The sequence below is a fragment of the Asterias rubens genome, chromosome 10 (assembly GCF_902459465.1).
Source record: "Asterias rubens chromosome 10, eAstRub1.3, whole genome shotgun sequence".
Classification (NCBI taxonomy): Eukaryota; Metazoa; Echinodermata; class Asteroidea; order Forcipulatida; family Asteriidae; genus Asterias; species Asterias rubens.
The window spans coordinates 5,975,251-5,997,275 of NC_047071.1; the positions used below are offsets into that span (position 1 = coordinate 5,975,251).

The 22,025-nt window shown below is 38.1% G+C and overlaps 1 protein-coding gene across 4 annotated transcripts in view; it reads left to right on the forward strand.

Annotated features, from left to right (window-relative positions):
- LOC117295961 (leucine-rich repeat-containing protein 49-like) overlaps positions 1–21,514 on the forward strand; it is a 37,318-nt gene extending 15,804 nt beyond the window's left edge. For 2 of the 4 annotated variants that reach the window (XM_033778773.1, XM_033778776.1), the window contains 15 exons: positions 4,925–5,090; positions 5,716–5,949; positions 8,096–8,119; positions 9,753–9,858; positions 10,812–11,015; positions 13,805–14,015; positions 14,148–14,209; positions 14,748–14,895; positions 15,508–15,591; positions 15,964–16,118; positions 17,537–17,671; positions 18,065–18,266; positions 19,305–19,490; positions 19,826–20,077; positions 20,699–21,514. In XM_033778773.1, coding sequence (XP_033634664.1) covers positions 4,925–5,090; positions 5,716–5,949; positions 8,096–8,119; positions 9,753–9,858; positions 10,812–11,015; positions 13,805–14,015; positions 14,148–14,209; positions 14,748–14,895; positions 15,508–15,591; positions 15,964–16,118; positions 17,537–17,671; positions 18,065–18,266; positions 19,305–19,490; positions 19,826–20,077; positions 20,699–20,902 — 2,373 coding nt within the window. In that variant the 3' untranslated portion in view covers positions 20,903–21,514. The remainder of the gene's footprint in view (positions 1–4,924; positions 5,091–5,715; positions 5,950–8,095; positions 8,120–9,752; positions 9,859–10,811; positions 11,016–13,804; positions 14,016–14,147; positions 14,210–14,747; positions 14,896–15,507; positions 15,592–15,963; positions 16,119–17,536; positions 17,672–18,064; positions 18,267–19,304; positions 19,491–19,825; positions 20,078–20,698) is intronic. The other 2 variants (XM_033778774.1, XM_033778775.1) reach the window with 2 other exon arrangements.
- The last annotated feature ends 511 nt before the right edge of the window (positions 21,515–22,025 follow it).

Genomic DNA, 22,025 nt, shown 5'->3' on the forward strand with positions numbered 1-22,025 from the left:
GAATCCGTACTTTATCTCGACAAGTGTCGTAGTTAGGTTTGAAGTGCGACTAGTCGAGTAGTAAATTTCACTAGTCACACCCATTCGCAACATAATTAATATTGCCCTTGCGGCATAGCGGCACAAATCTTGAGAATCCGTACTTTATCTCGACAAGTGTCGTAGTTAGGTTTGAAGTGCGACTAGTCGAGTAGTAAATTTCACTAGTCACACCCATTCGCAACATAATTAATATTGCCCTTGCGGCACATAGCGGCACAAATCTTGAGAATCCGTATTTTATCTCGACAAGTGTCGTAGGCAGGTTTGAGGTGCGACTAGTCGAGTAGTAAAATTCACTAGTCACCCATTCGCAACATAATTAATATTGCCTTTGCGGCACATAGCGGCACAAATCTTGAGAATCTGTATTTTATCTCGACAAGTGTCGTAGTTAGGTTTGAGGTTCGACTAGTCGAGTCATGATGGGAACTTGCTTAATGAAAAAGATTCAGTGCTCTGCAGAAGCATTGAATTCTGCGCTTACGTCAAGCGAAATAGACTGCTAATAGCAGGGATTTCTTTTGTTTGTGTGCTTCCAAGTTCGCACATTATTTTCCAAGCTTGTACATCACAGTAAAGCGGAAAATGGTGATCGTAAGCGCAGACTTTGGTGGTCATGAGAACCCTGTAATTTTGCCCTGTTAGTAGGTTTGGTAAGGCCTACACTTCAAACATGTAAAGTCAAAAAAGATTGTTAGTACATGAGGGGAAATCTTGTGAATCTGGTCCAATTTGACTCTGCTTCACCGCGTAAGCAAAGAATTGACACATCAGAAGCGCGGATATTATCGTTTACTTAAAGCATATTTCACAGCTTAGCAGGGATATTTTTGCTTGTGCGCGGGGAAACTTATCATATGTAATCTTTGCTTTGAACTAATTGTACAGATATTTCAGCGCCTGCACAGTAAGCGGAGAATGGTGGTTGTATAATAAATGGGCAGAGTTTGGTTGAAGCAGACAGAGCCATAAAACTGGGCCGTGTTCTACAGGGGAAATTATAGCTTGACATTTTGTGACAGTTTTGGTCTCTGCGACGTACACATACAAATACAGAGTCAGATACAGAAATTACGGTGCAGAAATCGTGCAATTGAAATGTCTCATAAGAGCGCCCCCTATCGGCAGGAGTAGGAAAATAAAGGAGTATCCTACAAATTAAATATGTGTTTTTATAAAGACGTAAAATAATATCAAATGGAAGCTTTAGGATGTTTAGCTTAATTCCTATCATAAAACATATTAAAATTATTTATTAATTAACCACCAGTGACCCTCATATGCATATTAATTAGGAAATCTTTGCAGCATCATCTCAAGAACTTCACGGCCGACTTTTCAACTGTTTGTTTTTAAAGACTCCTTGGGGGTTGGAGATTAATTTGAAAAAACTGTGACCTCAAGTTGACCTCTACTTCCGCGTCAACCGGAAGTGTCACCATATCTCAAGAACTATACAGCAGATTTTCAAAATATTTTCAGTTATAAACTCCTTAGGCATAAAATATTAACTTTAAAAAACCGTGACCTCAAGTTGACCCCTACTTCCTGGTCAACCGGAAGTGGGACCATATCTCAAGAACTATACAACAGATTATCAATTTTGGTTCAGTTATAGACTCCTTGGGCATTCAAGGTTAGTTTGAAACAACTTTGACCCCATGTTGACCTTTACTTCCGGGTCAACCGGAAGTGAACCCATATCTAAAAAAGTACAAAGCTAATGTTCAAACTTCAGTTGTAGACTCTTAGGCAATAAATATTAGCTTTGGAAAACTGTGACCCCAAGTTGACCTCTACTTCTGGGTCAACCGGAAGTGGGACTATATATCAAGATCTACACAACCGATTTTATAGACTCCTTGACATTGCAGATTATGTCATAAGGTTGTAATGTTTGTGAATTTTTGCAAATTCGATACACTTGCGACTTTTGAAAGGAAACGATGTACCTAATTTGATCTTTACTTGAAGCTTGAAATTAAGCAAAATTACCGGAACAGCTCTGTGATTGTTAGTAACAATCACTATCTCTAGTTTAGTTTGTTTTCCACCATTGTCCACTGAACCTTCTTGGCAAAGTTTCTGACACTAGCACTGTAAGAAAGCCAAGTAGAAACTTAACATTCACTTTTTATAGACTTTAATATTTTTTACTTAGTGTGTATATGTATACTCAAAAGTTAAAAACATGGCGATGGCGTCATCTGCTGTAAAATTATATACTAAATCAAAGTTTGATATTGTTAACGCTTGTTGCAAAAACTGTGTTGCGGTCTGATTGGATTGGAGCAATTTCTGCATGTCTACAGATTTGTAAATTACTGTGATAAATCTATATAACCAATCACTGTTAATCTCTGCGTTTTAAAACAAAACACTTAAAAACACCCATGAAGTAAATTTTTGACGTGTTTTTCAGTGAATAAGCTCTTAAAACATTGTAAAACAGCCCACAAACTTTAACCTCAAGTCTAGTCCGATCCACAAGTTGAAGCTAAACAAAGTTTTTTTCAAATTTTGGGTGTGCAGATATGTGAAAGGAAACCAAACATGGTTTGTGTAAATAAATAATGTTTGGTTCATGGCCTTTTCAAATACTGATGTCATCGTCACATAATGTAGAGTCTCTAATAATGCTTTGAATTTTTTTTTTTTAAGAGAGAAAAGAAGCAGCTTCTTGTAATTTGAATCTTTGTATTGTTTGGGGTTCGAGTATGTAATAGTTCAAAGAAGAGTGAGATCTGATTTGACCTTGCTTCCTGTTCAAACCAGAGGCTCAATATTAAAGAACCAAAGTGATAGGGAATTTAGACATGGTTTCTGAGGATAAAGCTCTCTGTGAAATAATAAACATATTAAAACTATAATCAGTGACATCACAACTGACATCACCATGGGAAAATAAAAACTTTTGTCAAATTTAGAACAAAAATAACCTATATTTATGTATGACAAAAAGAAAACGAAACTGAAAAGATCTGACACTTAAAGAAAGTAATTTTCAGTACAACATTGAAGGCAAATATTAAGTTAATACTTACTATTACTTAGTATTGCCAGTGGTATGTTGTTATTAAATCAAACAGTAAGCAATTTTATTTTGATGTGCAAATAATGATGTTTTAACCCTTCTATTCTCCTTTGACCCAGAACCTGTCTTTGAGTGTCTGCCTTGAAACACTAACTAATCACACCAAACCTTTGATACTAACACACAGGATGGCTTCAGCTGTATGTTTTGACAACTCCATTTGTGGTGTGAATTGATTTCAGAGTGATGTGGCCTCATACATGTCTTACAACACTGTTTGGAAAAACTGGATGAGGGCTATACTTCATGTAGGATTGGGTTAAAGAAAGTACATTGTATCATTTCGTCTCCACAAAGCAGAAAGCTAAATGTGCCTCTTGCATGAGCTCCATATGAATTACCCACAGTACAACATACAGGGTTTTCACCATACGCAAGTAGCATACGTACATGTAGCATGTAGCATATTGGGCCGAGATGTGATATTTTTGTGCTGATATAATGCAAAAAAATACTTTTTTCTTCACAAAAAGCACCAAGAGAAAACCATTTTGAGAATGATCCAGATTGCACAGTACATGTAGGGCTTTTAAAACCGAGATAAACACTAAGTCAAAAACATTCCAAAGACCTTGTTTCAATTCAGCGTGTTTCGGCAAAAAGTGGGTTCCTGAAGATAGCCTGAGGAGAACCCTATTACATTCCACATTAGAATATTCCACCCACCATAGCCACAGCTACACATTTTGCTTTCTATTCTGTAGACATTTAGTTGAATTCTTTGTCAAAAGGGGCGGGAAGTCAATTTAGAAGTTGTTTTGGTTTTGAATTGTGAATTTACCATGTTAACTGTAAAGGAAGTTTTCTCAATTGTCTCAAACTCTTGAGAATGCAAATTGAAACAGATTTAAGGCTTAAGAAAGAGACTAGACTATGTAACCTGTACACATGGATGGCATGGGTGACTTGTTAGTAAAGCACTCAAGTCTCACCACTGATGCACTGTGGCGCTAGTTTGATTCCTGACCGAGGCCATAATGTGTGAGTAGAGTTGTGCATTGGTTCTTTCCTATGCTAAGAGAGTTTTTTATAAGCACTCTGGTTTTCTTCCCTCAGGAAAAAAATTAACATTTTCGATTTTGTGGCTGTGCCCCAAAAACATAATATAGGTTGATGTGGCTGGCTGGCAAAGGCACCCACCTTGCATGCCAGCAGCTCAAACACGTTGTAGTCAGCTTCTCAGCTTTGAGTAAGGGCAATTTGCTTTTCAAACTATTTTATGATTGTTTCATCTTGTATTTATCATAGAGAGCAGACCAAATTCATTAGCATATTCACATATTCATCTGCTACAATAATCCTGCTTTATGATGTGCTACTGGATTAGGTTTAGTTTATTCCTTGTTATGAAATCATCCAATGTAAGGGTGAATGATTACAAAGAACAGGGCCCAATTACATGGCTCTGCTTACCGTAAGCACAGAATCAGCGCTTACGGAAGCAGGGAATTCTGTGTTTACGGCAAGCGTATTTCACGGTTTAGCGGCGAATTTGGGCTTCTGCGCGTGCGTACTTCACGTTACTAGGCATTTTACGCTTACAAGGCTAGCGCAGAAATTGGGCGCTTGAACGTAAGCGGGGAATCACGATCGTAAGCGCAGAATTCGGCGGTAAGCAGAGCCATGAAATTGGGCCAGGTAAGTTCACATTATTACAACGACCAATACAGCTGTGCTGAATGATGATTGTGATACTCCACACAACGTTTACTGCACACGGAAACCCTTATCAACCCACCATGCAACGCCTCCAATGGTTTTTGAAAACTAATCTTTTTCTCTTTTCAGAGTTCTGATTTCCGTTTTGCAAGGGAGCAGCACAGCAACCCTTACCGCTCACTGTCAGAGTACACCAGTAGTAGTAGTCATCCAGCATCAGGACGTCGTCACAGCCAACCTTTAGGCAGAGAAGGAGAGGGTCATGAACGTCATTCTTCTGCTACCTATCCCTCAGGTACATGTTGCTACAATTCCTTTCTAACATTAGGGTTGACTGTCAAAATTAATATAGGTTGAAGTTAGGCCATTCAGTGTAACAAGGGAATATCTTACAGTTTTTGTGAAATAGATGCTTTATTCTTGTCTGAATAAACTCTAAAAGTGAGTGTTTTTTCCAAAAAGTAATTACATACAGTAGATTGATACAGGTCATTAAAAAAATTTGACGTCATAGTTAATTAATATTACTGAGCACACAGGGTTGCACACGTTCAGGTTTGTGCAACTAATCTAAAACTGTGTGTAGTCTGTGTAACAAGGTTGTATCAACGATTGCCATGGTTATTAAGGCAAAGATATAAATTTAAATGTTTTTATTATAATTGTTATCTTAATTCCTAATTACAAGTTTACTGTCTTTTATAAAAACCACCAGTGATTTTTTTAAATGTCCCAAAACCTTCAAAAGGTAAATTGCGCAAAAACAAGCGAAAATTCACATTACAACCTTGTTGTGCAATATCCTCTAGTGGGAATCCAGAGCACTTTATGTGAGAGAGGATGGGCGTGCACTGTGCCCCATGTGTAAATGTGACATATAGTGGTATACAAATGATTTGATATCTATTTTGTTGAACCAGCAGGAGTTACTGAGCACCGTAATGCACCTAAACATCGCCAAGTCCATCACCCAGCCACAGCCTATGCAACCCAGCTGACAGACCTTGCCCAACCAGAGAATGTGTCATCCCAATACTTAAAGGGACAGAGAGAGGATTGTAGTAATAACCCATACATCGAGCAATCACCTCGACAGGTTCACAGTGCAGGAGCTGTGCAATCTAGACAGCCTAAGGGACCTATGCATATCCCAGGTATGAATACATGTATCAGTTAAGCCTCACTCGTTCCCTCAATGAATGCTAATTCAGATTTTATTACACCAACATTGGGAAACTTACACATTTTTATTGGCAAAATATATATATACGTATATATATATTTGTTTGCATTATCGCAGTTTTCAGAAAAATAAGTAATAACAATAGTCATGCTTGTTATTACAGGGCTCATATTCGTCACTCAGTGACGCTCAAAGCGCTTTAACATTCAGTATTTTCCTGCAAGGTGTGTTGGACTATTAACATTCCTTGTGTATGTGGCTTAATACCACCTTGTGTGGATTTTATAAAACTCTTCAAAAGTTATTTCTTTGAGCTAGTACTGGAAACCATTCTTTAGTTTTTGACCTCCATTATATGTTAAAAAAAGCTAATTGCAACGGCTAATTCAATTTTCGCGAAAAAAAAAAGATAAACTAATTCCAACGCCACTTAAAAATGGCAGTGGTAATAATAATATTAATAATAAAGACGCTTATAACACACGTCTTATCCCCGCATGGTTGCCCAAGGCACGCACAACAAAGTTTTAATGTACATGTATGCAAGCTTTTCATAGAGTTTTTTTAGTCCTTTCAACCTGTAGTTTATGTATTTATTAAATTTACAAGTTATTGTTTGTCTTTGGATTTGTTCATGGTTAGTATTGTACCCTTTTAGTACAGTACAGTTAAAGGCATGTTATACATTTATTTGTTGTTTTCCAAACTGTCTTAAAGTCAAGAGCATTCCATGCATTACATATTTATCATTTGTAGTACAATCATTTTACAACCCTGGCACTTGCTGGATTGTTATAGTTTGCATGATGTATACCTGTTCTTTTTATTTTGCTTTCTGCTCACTGTTAATGCACCAAGTGCTAGATATGTCATCTGTTAAAGTTGGACTCAGTAGTGAGAGTAAAGACTCTGTTAGTGCTAAAACACCACAAGGTATTCTAATCAATCATGCTTTCTGCAGTTTCTGCTCTACTCTGGATTTATGAACTTGCACAACTACCCGCTTCAAAGTCACACTTATAGTTTTAAACACCACCAACTGTGTGTAATGTGCACTTTTGATATTTGTCTGCACAAGAGAGATTTCTGAAATTTTGCACTTAACATTTGTGGATTTATTTGTTTCAAAGAGTGTATTTAACATTTGCTGCACAACTCTCACTTAATAGGGAGTCAACATGTAGTATCAAATATTATATTTATTTGATTTTATTTATGTAATTTTTTAAAATTTATTTATTTTATTATTTCATCTTTTCACAGCTTGCAAAAGAAATATAAAATTTTTCTTTTGTGCCTGTAACTTGTCGAGCCGGGCTAAGTCCCCTAGTCCTTAGATCTCAAGGGTTTTTATCAGATCTATCCTCAAATTTTAGGCCAGACTGTGATAGCTACCACACAAAATTATCTCATTCTGTCAATTTCATTTCAACATATAGCCCTTATAGACAGGCCATAGAAAAAATACAAACTACAATTTCTACATCTACATTTGACCTGCTTTTACTGAAAGAAGAAATATGCCTTAAGTTGCAACTTACCTTTTTTAAAAATCCAGAAGAAAAAAAAAATTGACAAAAAGGTGTCTTGAGTACTACGTGTGAATGAAATGATCATTGTAAAAATAAAAAAACATGTTTAAAGACACTGGACACTATTGGTAATTGTCAATAGTCTTCACAGTTGGTGTATCTCAACATATACCTTAAACTACATACCTGTAAAAATTTGAGCTCAATCGGTCGTCGAAGTTGTGAGATATTAATGAAAGAAAAAGCACCCTTGTAAAAAAGGGTCACACGAAGTTGTGTGCTTTCAGACGCTTGATTTCTCACTCAAATGAAAAGGCTTCATCAGGCCTGAAGCCTTTTTGAGGCATATGATTAAACACAAATTTGTGCAGCAATATTTTGATTTTACTTTCATTATTCTCTTGCAACTTTGCTGACCAATTGAGTCAAAATGTCCACAGATTTTGTATTTTACGCATATGTTGGGATACACCATATGAGAAAACTAGTCTTTTACAATTATTAAAGGAGTCCATTAAGTGCCTTAACTGTTCTTCTTCTTTCCTTATTACTGTTTCTACTTTTTCTTCATTGTTTCTCGACTAGCTGCTAACATTACAATCTTTACCTGTGAGTACATCATTCTGTTTTTATTTACTTTTTCTTGATAATAATTTGAAATTTGCAGGCGCATGCTGCGTGGTTGGCCTCAGTATTTGATGTAAAAGTTTAGTGGTCCCACATTGCCATAAAAAGCTTGATCCTGTTGAAGTTGCTAGTTATAAAACTACTATTAGAATATCATTTATTTTCGTAACCAAAATTACCAGAAAATAGGGCGACTTTAGTTAACACTGAAGTCAGTGCATGCGTACCGAACTGTCGCCGAGCCGTCAGGAAACGAAAATCTTAGCCTCCATCATAGCCGGCGCCTTTCGGCAAATCACGCTCTGTTATATGCAACAAGCCAGTAAAACCCCAAATAAAACGCTAATTAACATTTTCCAAAGTCCAAATTTTTTTTTTTTTAAATGGCATGCACTTTTTTCACTAACATGGACGCATTTCAGCCTAGGCCCGCTAGGTCTAGTCTATTAAAAAAAACAGCGTTTTAAAAACTCATTGCAGAACCATGAAGACACGGTGGACAGTAATTAAATTTCCAGGTGGAAAACAAACTTCACCCCAATTTTCTGGGAAGTTTGGAAGCGGTTTAATCAGCTACCATAACGAGTGATTTTGCCATTAACAGCGTTTACTTATATTGAATCTTCGAGTGATATTGCTTGGTGCCGAGTTTGTCGGTCAAAAAAAGGTCAGTGCCGAGTTTGTATGGTGCCGACTTTCTTGGTGCCGAGTGGGTGCCGAGTTTGCAAGGTGCCGAGTTTGTGAGGTTGCGAGGTGCCGAGGTTGCAGCTGCCGAGTTTGCAAGGTGCCTAAGTGTCCGGTATTCGCATGCATTTACACTGTGATCCATTTTCGGCAAGATATTTAACATTTGATTTTGGAAAAACTTAGGGATTTCAAAGATGCTCTTAAATCACCTACTCCATCCTTTGTTATTGAATTCATTCACCTGTAACTTTATTGCATGTACTTGGCTTGTCCTCTTCATTGCATCCAATGAAGTTGTTGATGTGAAAGTTCATGCATAACTTGTTATGGTGCTACCACTGTCTTCCTTTATGTATTTTGTGAAAGTCCTCTATGGTTAGGTTTGAAGATAACATGACAAATTATTGATAAGAAGTTCAAATTTATGGAACAATATACACTTCCTAATTCTGCCAAGATATATTTTAAACTTTAACCTGATTTCCAGTGTGTAAGTCCAGATTCTTTCATAACAGCCTTCACCTTTCGTACATGAATGTCAGGCCTTCACCCATAACATCTTCCTATTTGTTTCCAAGGGTCAAATATCATGCCTGTAATTGTTACGTCATAATCACTGAGGCAAACTTCTACCCACTGAGGCTAACTAAGGCTTCTCTTTGATCTACTTCTATAGTGCTGAAAATACTGTGATCCAGAGCCTCCTTGGAGTCTATAACTCCAAGGGTTACCAACATCTTGAACCTTAAACTTTGAACCTTATCCTAAACATCCTAATTTCAGATATCCTTGTCATAATGACCGTGTCATTTTCACAGACTTGTTGCTTCAAGGTTATTTGGTAAACTGAGATGATTTAGATAGATGTATGATTCCCAAATCAATATAAAAGCATCCATTAATTGAAACACTTACTCTGTGATTGCAGGTGATAAGGTGATGATAGCTGAGAGTCCATCCATTCCAGGTATACCTATCATATACAGATCACCAGAAGAAAGAGCAGCTAACCCAGACAGACTCAATCTCGACAGGTATTATTACCCTAAATATTTTAACTGTGGTTTGATTTAATTCTGCCAATCTAAGCTCCTGTAGATCTTAAGTTTCTTTTCACTCATGTCACTCAAAGGCAGTGGACACTATTGGTAATTGTCAAAGACTAGCCTTCACAGTTGCTGTATCTCAACATACGCATAAAAATAACTAACCTGTGAAAGTTTGAGCTCAATCGGTCACTGAAGTTGCGCGATAATAATGAAAGAAAAAAACACCCTTGTCACTAGAAGTTGTGTGCGTTTAGATGGTTGATTTCGAGACCTCAAGTTCTAAATCTGAGGTCTCAAAATCAAATTTGTGGTAAATTACTGCTTTCTCGAAAACTATGGCACTTCAGAGGGAGCTGTTTCTCACAATCAACCTCTCCCCATTACTCGTCACCAAGTAAGGTTTTATGCTAATAATTATTTTGAGTAATTACCAATAGTGTCCATTGCTTTTAAACTCTTTGCAAATTTTTTAATAATAATAGTGGCTTCTTATGTAGCGCCGAATTCCGTCACTCAGTGATGCTCAGTATTTTTCGTAGGTATGTGGAATTACATTTGAAGTATGAGGCCTATTCCTTTTTACATAGCACCACGTAATGGTTCACAAGGTGCTTTGGCGCATTTGCAGCCAATCAAACCAGAAACACTGAAGTGAACCCCTTCCCTTCTTGATAAGTGCACTTTTTTTTTTTTTGTGCATTACACAGCACACAGGACCAACAGCATTATGTTCTATTCGAAGAGCCAAGCAAATCAAGTTGAAGTGTTTTGCTTAAGGACACACAGTGTCACGATCGGGACTTTAACACAAACTCTGCTGATCAGAAACACCAGAGTTTGAGTCCGGTGCTCTTGACTGCTAGGCCTTTACACGCCACACCTGGAGTTGTATTTTAAAGACAATTTTCAGAGACCAGACATATTCTTTTACTTTACAGGAGGAGGCTGACCATTTGCCCTATCCTAGAAGGAGAAGACCATCTAAGGTTATTAAACTTCCAGCATAACAGTATCCGGAAAATAGAGCACCTGACAAGCCTAAGGAGGCTCATCTTCCTGGACCTTTATGACAACCATCTAGAGGAAATCACAGGACTAGGTGCCTTGAAATCACTAAGGGTACTCATGTTGGGAAAGAACAGGTAGGCATTACATGTACACATAGGTACTCACACTGGGTGCTCTGAAATCACACTGGGTGCTCTGAAATCACACTGGGTGCTCTGAAATCACACTGGGTGCTCTGAAATCACACTGGGTGCTCTGAAATCACACTGGGTGCTCTGAAATCACACTGGGTGCTCTGAAATCACACTGGGTGCTCTGAAATCACACTGGGTGCTCTGAAATCACACTGGGTGCTCTGAAATCATACTGGGTGCTCTGAAATCATACTGGGTGCTCTGAAATCATACTGGGTGCTCTGAGTTTACACTGGGTGCTCTGAATTCACACTGGGTGCTCTGAAATCATACTGGGTGCTCTGAAATCACACTGGGTGCTCTGAAATCACACTGGGTGCTCTGAAATCACACTGGGTGCTCTGAAATCACACTGGGTGCTCTGAAATCATACTGGGTGCTCTGAAATCATACTGGGTGCTCTAAAATCACACTGGGTGCTCTGAAATCACACTGGGTGTTCTGAAATCACACTGGGTGTTCTGAAATCACACTGGGTGCTCTGAAATCACACTGGAAGCTCTGAAATCACACTGGGTGCTCTGAAATCACACTGGGTGCTCTGAAATCATACTGGGTGCTCTGAAATCATACTGGGTGCTCTGAAATCATACGTGGTGCTCTGAGTTTACACTGGGTGCTCTGAATTCACACTGGGTGCTCTGAATTCACACTGGGTGCTCTGAAATCATACTGGGTGCTCTGAAATCACACTGGGTGCTCTGAAATCATACTGATGGGTGCTCTGACTCACACTGGGTACTCTGAAATCATACTGGGTGCTCAAAAATCACACTGGGTGCTCTGAAATCACACTGGGTGCACTGAAATCACACTGGGTGCTCTGAAATCATACTGATGGGTGCTCTGAATCAAACTGGGTGCTCTGAAATCACACTGGGTGCTCTCAAATCACACTGGGTGCTCTGAAATCATACTGGGTGCTCTGAAATCACACTGGGTGCTCTGAAATCATACTGATGGGTGCTCTGAATCACACTGGGTGCTCTGAAATCATACTGGGTGCTCTGAAATCACACTGGGTGCTCTGAAATCACACTGGGTGCTCTGAAATCACACTGGATGCTCTGAAATCATACTGATGGGTGCTCTGAATCACACTGGGTGCTCTGAAATCATACTGGGTGCTCTGAAATCATTCGGGGTGCTCTGAATTCACACTGGGTGCTCTGAAATCATACTGGGTGCTCTGAAATCACACTGGGTGCTCTGAAATCACACTGGGTGCTCTGAAAGCATACTGGGTGCTCTAAAATCACACTGGGTGCTCTGAAATCACACTGGGTGTTCTGAAATCACACTGGGTGCTCTGAAATCACACTGGGTGCTCTGAAATCACACTGGGTGTTCTGAAATCACACTGGGTGCTCTGAAATCACACTGGGTGCTCTGAAATCATTCGGGGTGCTCTGAATTCACACTGGGTGCTCTGAAAGCATACTGATGGGTGCTCTGAATCACACTGGGTGCTCTGAAATCATACTGGGTGCTCTGAAATCACACTGGGTGCTCTGAAATCACACTGGGTGCTCTGAAATCACACTGGGTGTTCTGAAATCACACTGGAGGCTCTGAAATCACACTGGGTGCTCTGAAATCACACTGGGTGCTCTGAAATCACACTGGGTGTTCTGAAATCACACTGGGTGCTCTGAAATCACACTGGGTGCTCTGAAATCATTCGGGGTGCTCTGAATTCACACTGGGTGCTCTGAAAGCATACTGGGTGCTCTGAAATCACACTGGGTGCTCTGAATTCACACTGGGTGCTCTGAAAGCATACTGGGTGCATAGATAATACTGGGTGCTCTGAAATCATACGGGGTGCTCTTAAATCATGCGATCAAAAGTACAGTTACTGGTATAAATGTAGCTGACAAACAACGTACTTCTGAGCAGACCAATCATAGCACAGAAAATTAAAACTTATGTCACTACAAGTTTATTCACTGGAATCATTGGGCCTATAAATCAGTGCCTTTTGTTTATTCTTGCGGATGAAGACTTTGGGGCAGTCTAATCAGTAATTGGCTGAATACAAACACCAAGTACGATGTGTGAGGTGATTCATGTCACTGTGGCTAGATCTAGGCCCACTTCGTGGCGCTGTTTTACCATTAGCAATTTATCTGCTGCACACAGAAATTCAATGATGAATGCCGCAGTAAAACAAACCTGTAATTTGGCCCCTCTGAGGGAGGGAAGTTATGGCTATATAGCCCATACAATATTTCAAGTCAAGTTCCACTGTCGATTCATGGATGGAAAGCTAGGTGTACGCCATGAGATATGGTGGCTGGGAGTGAGGCCCCTTGGTTTAATCTGGAAAGATAAACTAGCCCTGAGGAGATGATTTTATTGTTGCTTTATCATTACCCCACTCTGCATTCTCTTACCCAATGGGCTTGATTTCAGGTGCTACTTTGCGCATTTGTAGTTCAAAAAGACAATCACTTTTTAGAAAAAGAATCGTCCAAAATTTGCAGGGATTTTGTAAATACTTGCCTTTGTTGCAATTTCTCCCTTGCTATTTTGTGTAAATGGGATTACTATGGGAAAGTTGGGCATTGTGTGATCTTAAATTATTTAAACAATGTGAACTCCTCATTGATTGATTGTTTTAGAGTTGGAGTAAATTACTTGTATCTGTCTTACATTATGTGTTTGCAGTAGATTCATCTTTCATATAAAACAATTCTAATTTGTCAAGGCTTTGTATTAAACAACAGAATCAAGAAAATAGAGAACCTGAATGCAATGACCAAACTAGATGTGTTAGATCTCCATGGCAACCAGATAGAGAAAGTGGAGAATCTTGGCCACCTTGAGGAGCTTCGTGTTCTGAATCTTGCTGGTAACAACATCACTCATGTCAACAACATGGCTGGGATGGAAGCATTGGCAGAACTCAATCTTAGACGCAACAAAATTATCACTGTGGTGAGTCAAGAAAGTAGTATTACATTAATTTGTAGGGTGAGGAAGTGGCAGACAAATAATATTTACTGTTTTTCATTTGCCTGATAAATTTTATCTGTGTTTGCTATTAAAATTGGTGTCATTTTGTTTCAGTCCGATGTGGATTATCTTCCAAGTTTACAGAGACTGTTCTTGAGCTTCAACTGTATCACAAGGTAAGTCCAGTCACCTTTTCACTTTATATAGAATAGGAATTACTATTTTTTGGTCTTGGTACTGAGCCAGCTAGTTCACGTTCTGTAACCTGAGATCTTGTGAAGATGCCTCTATCATGTGTATTTTGGATGGTACAAAGTACTTTCACTGTGATGTGATTTTCAAATTTCCAAGTACTCTCTGGGGTCAATTTCAAAAAGAACTTAGGACTAGTTCTAGGAGATATTAAAAACTTAAGGCTAAGCCTAAGTTAGTCCTAGTAACTCGTCCTACATGTAACTCGAGAAAAGACTAGTCCAAACTCTTTGTGAAATTCAACCCCGGTCCTCTATTATATCTCTTTTGATTTTACTCTTTAAAAATGCTTTTAGATAAAAGTGGACAATTGCCAATACATTTGTTTTCGTGAATATAGTATTTTTGTGAGCTAAAACTAAATTCAAAGCAATGCATGCATAGTAAAAGTGAAGTTCTTAACATGATACCTCATGCTATTATTTGTGTTGTGATAAAGTCAACCATTGTATTTCTATCCAGTTATGAAGATATTTGCTGTATTGCGGATGCACCATCACTGTCTGAGGTCTCCCTTGATGGTAACCCGTTGTCTCAAGATATCAACTACAAGTCCATCATTCTCAGAAATGTCAAACAGATCAGGCAGTTAGATATGAAGAGAATAACGGTAAAGAAAAGATAGATTGATTAACCCCCACCATGGTTTGGACAGTGCAGATTGATCAAGTAAAGCATCCGCAGTAACTTTTCCGTGTGGAGGCATGCCCAATTCGCGCAATACTTTGGGAGTTAAAACTTTTTCAGCCAAAAATGACTTCACAATTTGGCCAATAAATTTCCATTACAGCCAAAATATAAGAACCAGTACATTCGGGTGGGGTGCTCGCAAGAAGCAAACGCGTAAATCTGCTTTAGGGATGGGTTTATAAATTAAACATTTATTCATAGGGCAGGGAAAAGCAGCCATCTTGGATTTTATAGTGACTCTGGAAAGTGTGTTTTGACAGTGCATATTTATCCTGAGCAACTTTCCAACTTTCCTGCATGCCCAATTCGCAATAATAAGCAGCCATATGTTTCACCAGTGTGCCCATGTTAATCACTTGTGTCGTTTTTTGTACAAAGTTGATCGAGTTGTTATCGGCTTCCATTCGAAAGGTTTCCAGTTGAAATAAAATTAAATCATTTCGTTGAAGTGAGTTTTCCATGAAAAGAAAAGAAAGAATGAAACAATATAAATGTGAAAAACACTTGTGTTTTTTATTGATATTTTCTTTAGGAAGATGAGAGAAGAGTTACTACGACTGCTGTCAAGAAAGAAGAAGACAAAAAGAAAGAAACTAGTAAGCTGGTGGTTCTGAAGGTATGACAGTGAATAATTATTGTAAAAAAAACAAATCAATTTACGTCGTGACAGATTTGCAGATAAAGGACATGTAGCCTGTGTCACCAAACGCTAGGATTAATCTTTTCTCAAGTCAGGACGAGTAACCCGTCCTAACATAGGATAGGTTCAATGTATGTCCTAAGGTCGATGGAACTGAACTTATCCCAAGTCCTAAGATTAATCCTAAGTTAGGAAGATTTTGGTGAAAATGGAGGACTGAGACCATCTGAGCCTCTTACACCAGGTATATGTACAATGGTTTGATAGCAATTCAGACAATTGTTTTCTCAGCAGAAAAGGCTATCTTTATTGAACAAGTACCCATGTTAACTCTGATTGTGTTTCCAGGAGAAGAGGCGGCTAGCTATTAACAATGCTGCAAGGCAATGGGAGGTAACTAAGAGTACAGCTATGGCTAAGACCATTCATCTGCAACCAGGATCTTATAGTATGACTAGAGAGAGAGAGGCCTCAACACCAGACAACATGTACAGCAGACCAGGGTTAGTAAAACACAGACTCAATTCTCAAATACCAATTCTCTGTTACAATGCTTGGTTGGATCACAACCATATTCATAGTCCAGGTTCAGAATGTTGTTACAGTGCTTGATGAACAGATTTGCTAATCATTAATAAGTAAGGACACAATACAGGCATAAGAAGCATATTTTTGTGCTTAGCAAAATGTTAGCTTCAAAACACTATTAATATTACGCAATTTATTGAAAGTGTTGATAACAAAATGGAAAAAACAATGTTGAGCATCTCTTTTGCTTAAAGGGTTTATGTACCTTTTCTAACACAAAACACAATGTCCACAGATTTACATTAAATTTACACAGTTTAAAGATTATGATAGTAGAAAGCTTACCTTAAAATTTTACTTACTGAGGTGCTGTAGTTTTTGAGAAATGAGTAAAACAAGAAATTTCCGTCTCAGTTTTAGCATGTAAAAACGTATAAACCAGTTATGCTATGGTTATCGTATAATATCATAACTGGTTAATGGGATTTTACATGCTAAAATAATTTTCGTCTTCCTGAGATTAAAATTATTTTTGTGACTTGTTTTACTCATTTCTCAAAAACTACACAACCTCAGTTAGTAATATTTGAAGGGAAGCTTTCCACTATCATTATCTTCAAACCCTGTAAGTTTAATGTAAATCTGTGGACATTTTGAAAAAGTACCCGAATCCTTTAAGCAGACAGTGTTGTTAAAAATGAGACAGCATTTGCTTTAGAAGAAAGTTCACTGGCCCAACTACCATGTTGTTTCATTTTAATTGTTCTCAGTATTTTTGTAAAGGATTTGTTTGTGTTTTACTTCCTGTTAAACAAGCTCTATAAAGTTGGTTGATAAATTAATTGAAAGGTAGATAAGTGAAAGTCAGAAATAATTCAGTCATTAGCTGGTCAGCTGAAAGAAAAAAAGTTAGTGGAAAAAGTCACCTTTTCCTGAGGTTTTAGCCATGAAGCCAGAGATTTGGCCTTTGTCCTTAATCCAATAGCCAAAGTGAGATGAATCCATAGAAAAAAAAACCATGCACAGGTCATGGGATTTAAATTGATTCTGGGACCAAAACCTAAGACACTTTCAATAAGAATGTACACTCATTGAAATGGTTCAGTATAATCCCATATATAATTCAGTACATTGTGGAAATATCTTTGATGAGAAAAAAATACTTTGTCTAATTTACTCCTTGGTTATTTAGCACTTATGTTATATGACATACCTGAAATTGTCTGCTTTCCCGTGAAGCTAAGCATGTAATAATCCCATTGATACAACATTCAAAATTAATTGAGTTAAAATTAATAATGTAGAACATGGACTGATTAATTCCCTTGATGTTATGTTTCACTTAAAGCCTAAAAGGTAGTTATTCAGATATCTAAACGTTGTAATTGGACAGGTCTGGTGACATGGACACTGACCGGAGCCAGTCTATAGACTTACTAGATGATAAGAGTAGAGCCTCCTCTCGTACATCAATGCACTCAGTGTCCAGAAAATCCAGTAAAGCACCTACTCCTGACCTACTAGCAAAGTAAGTTAAATGCTACAATCTAGGCATGTAGAAAGAAAGATTAGTAAGTTACATGTTACAATCTAGGCATGTAGAAAGAAAGATTAAAACTATTGGAAATCGACTGATACATAAGACACCAAAGTTGATGAGAACAAATGTCCATGCTTGATGTTCAAGATTATGACGCTCATTAAAATAAATGTTCATTATAATGCATTATGTGCATTAAATGAAGCAAAATGTGTTATGCTCAGCCCATTTCTGCAGACCAAACAACCCAATAATATTACTAAGTGTGCAGTTCTGTTACAAAGAGAAAGTGCAATTTTTATTTTATTTTAATGATACCGATATTGCTTCACGTGAAGTGATCACACTAATGACAGTCTTATTTTTCTTGGTCACAATCAGCATCTCTTCTGAGGCCTGCCACTTAGCTGAGCTAGAGGGCGACACGTTGAATCTTTATGGTGCAGGTTCAATGGAAGCTCTGGATAAGAACTGGGGTGTTCAAGCTGCAGGCTCTGTCACCACAGTCTCATTCAAGTTTATTGACTTTGAAGAGGTTGCTAAACATCTACACAAGATCAGGATACGATTCCCAAATGTTTCTGTGAGTACAAGATATGTAATCAGTAAATGGATATTTTTGCCTGGGAAATCACATGTACCTTATGAATAGCTGGAGTCGGTAGCATTGGTTTGGATCGACCGGTAAAACAAGAACGTGACCTGACATCCTGTTCAATGCCAGACATGCCTGGGCTGTATGTAGTATTTAGAGTGTTAAAAAACAGAGCTGCCAATAATGGAATCAGTGGGACTTATTAAATTGTAGCAGAGTGAGTGAAAGCATCAATTACCTTGCATTGTAGAATCATCATGGGTGTTTTCAAAGTCCAGATGGTTTATCCAAACTCAGTAAAACTTGGCAAGTTGGCACCTCATTTATTTAATGCTTTAGTCACTTCACCATTCTACTATCGGTTCATTGATCATTGTTTGGACTTTTGCAGCAGAACTAACCAACATGGCTGAAACAATTAGCTACATGCACTGCATAATGTCAATAACAGATTTGCTACAATAAATAGATGATCGTATCAGAGATGTTTTGCGAAAAACAGATAGAACAGTAGGCGAGCAAGACAAGAATGGTCAGAACTCTGTTTCGCTTTCTCTGCCTTTGATACATTAATTTTATGTGTCTGTTGATCAGTGTATAACTAATCACAATTTGACTGGTCAGTGGGTCAAACCCTTTGGCTGGTCTGTCTTTTGCTTCTTTGCATTTCAGACGCACAGAGTTAAACCCCATGTTGTTTGAAATGAGTTAAACCTACTTAAAACTGATTTTAGTATTGTGTCTGAATGCAGCCATAGACATTTAGTTACTAGTAATGAACATCATCAATTGTTGTGCAGTTTGATTATACACTAAGGGTCCTTTTCCAACCCTTGCCTTCAGCTTTGGAATCGGCTTTGGGCTCAGTTCTCTCGTCTGAAACCCTGAGCATGTACGCAAAGCATGCGCAATTGTCAACACAACCGAGGGGCTAAGCTAGCCGGAGCCAAATCTGGAGCCAAAGCCGTGGTTTAGAAAAGGGCTTAGTTAAAGAATACATGTAACAGTCTTATATTTCCTTATCAGACGATCTTGATTGGTGAGTGTAACCTGAACAGTCTACAACAGTTAAACGCCTTGACATCACTACGCCGTCTAGAAAGTATCAGCCTAACCAATGAGGGTAACCCACTCACAATGTTCTCTCTCTGGAAACCATACCTTCTCTTCAGACTCTCACATCTCTCCATCAAGCAAATTAATAACAAACAGGTAATCAGGCTTGAATCAGAACTTCTTCGTTTTACACAACATTGGTTATGACCAAGTTTATTATTATTTCTGTATTTTTTAGTGTTCTGTTGTGGAGCTTTTTGTCAATGTTTTGACATGTAAATTTTCGGTTTTTATCTTTTCAGTATACTTATGTCGTGTTGTATCCTGAGAAGTTGTTCTGATTGATATGGTTTCGTTTTGGGGTGATGCTGAATGTTGATAGCTAACATGACTGTTCGAATTTTTGATTTCAATGATATTGTATCAATGTGTTTGGTTTTTTTTCAGAAGAAACAATGCCATTTGTAATTTGAATACCTTGTTCCTGACAGGTATCTGAGTTAGATCGTAAGCATGCTGAGAACCTCTTTGCACCCATATCCCACATCACCACCTCACAGTTACCTCCCTCACGCCTACTTGGGCTCCTTGGGGACCACTGTAGGCGCAACACCCAAGCACTCTCAGAGCTTGAGCTCAAAGCCAAGAAGCAGTTGAATGCAGATCAGAAGACATCATCTGAGAATGTGGGCAGAGCTGGCTTGCAGTATTACAGTGAACAAGTGCTGGAGGGTTTACTGCGGGTTGGTATAGCAGATAGAGTTGTTTCTTACCAGTGCCATTCTGAGTCTTGAGTCACTTTGGTTGAGTCAGAATCTTAGTCTCAAGTCACTTGTAGAAATCAGTACAAAGATAATCAAACTACATATCTTTACAAGCTTCTTTTCAATGGGGATATAACTTGGAGTAACCAAAGACCTACATTGTGTTGTGACATCACGGTGAAGTCATCATCAAGGCTCAATCTCATAGCGCTGCTTAACAGTCAGCAAACTTTTGTGCTTAAGGTAGCAGACAAATTTGCTAAGGTGCAAGCGGATTTCACAGATTAGCAGAAAAATTAGGCCGCCATTATTGTGTGTTCACCATGTATTTGTACTGTTACGTCATTTATTTTTGTGCGGTAAGCACCGGAAGGTTAGCATGCCTTTTCGTGTGCTTACGGTAAGCAGCGCTATGAAATGAAACTGCACAGTAAGCACAAAATTGACTGCTAAGCAGCGCTATGAACGTGGGCCCATGTGTCATCATAGACTGACATTTTTATATGTTGTTTCAAAAAATCATGCGTCATTATGCATCGTTATATTTGATCACAAGTCTGTTCACATTATAATTTGTTTTTCTTTCTATCTTTAACCTAGGAGCGAGTATCAAGATCAGTATTTGCCCGTACCTACATCAAGGAATTAACATCAGAGGCTATCGACATAAACAAAAAACAAAATGCACTAGAGAAAATCTGGCCTCAAATGTTTGTGGAAATGATTCATAGTGCAGTGCACAAGATGTGGAACCTAGAAGAGTATAGATGCACTGAACTACGAGACTTCCAGAAGAGGAAATGATAGATGAAGAGTTTATCAGTTGTTGAATGTTTGGGAGAGTGGAAGTATGTCAACACTTATGCTGATAATTGGTTCACCTCAACAGTACTCCATGCACACACATACCAGAATGTATCTTATGTTTAGGCACTAGAAGACAAGGTTGCAAAGGTTTCAAAGGTTCGCAAGGTTTCAAAGGTTGCATTTATGGAAATACACTGAAGATATACACTTCCATGTACTTTGATTTCATCACGAGTTAATAATCACAATCTTTCAGTCCATGATAAAACAACACTCTATTGTTTAACATAATAAGAAAGAACTAGCTTTGGGTTATATCATTACTATTTATATAGTGTTCATTTAGTCAAATCCAAGCAGTTGATTTGGCAGAGTAAGAAGTTGTACCATTATTGCAACAGTTGACATTCTTTGCTGACAAATGAAATATTTCAATTTTTCAAGGAAACTGTACATATATGTAGATTTGTAAATGTCAAGTTTGTGCAATTGAGTTTTTTTAAGTCAGGGTGTTGATGGAATGCTATCAGTAAAAATGTTCTTCATCCAAGTTTGTCAGTAAGCAGTATTGTAATAAATCACTTTTTGAAGGAATAAAAGTTTCCTGAACAAACAAGTTATATTTCAAAGAGTTCCATTGTGTGATTATTATTAGATGTTTTTTTAAATCACTTTCTTCCCCCTCCCCTTGTTATGCGCTCTGTTCTTTGTATAGCGCCATATAAATGCTTTGTATTACTATTGTTCGATTATTTCAGTGAATGACAACCCTTTGTTTCTGTTTTGGATTAAAGGTTCTGTCAATGGTGTGCGTTTCTCTGCAGGCTAAAAGCAAATAATCATTCAACATAATCCTCTGACATTTCCCTGGGCAAAAACAAGAGTTTGTAACGTGACATATTGTGCTACTCCCTCAAGATCATAGCATACATAATAGAAATTAACTTGGGCAGAGGTGAGTCTTAAAGGCACTGGACGTTATTGGTTATATTGCTCAAAACAATTGTTGGCATAAAAAATTGCACAGTAACGAGCAATTGAGAGCTGTAGATAGTATAAAACTTTGTGAGAAACGGCTCCCTCTGAAGTAATGTAGTTTTTGAGAAAGAAGTACTTTCTC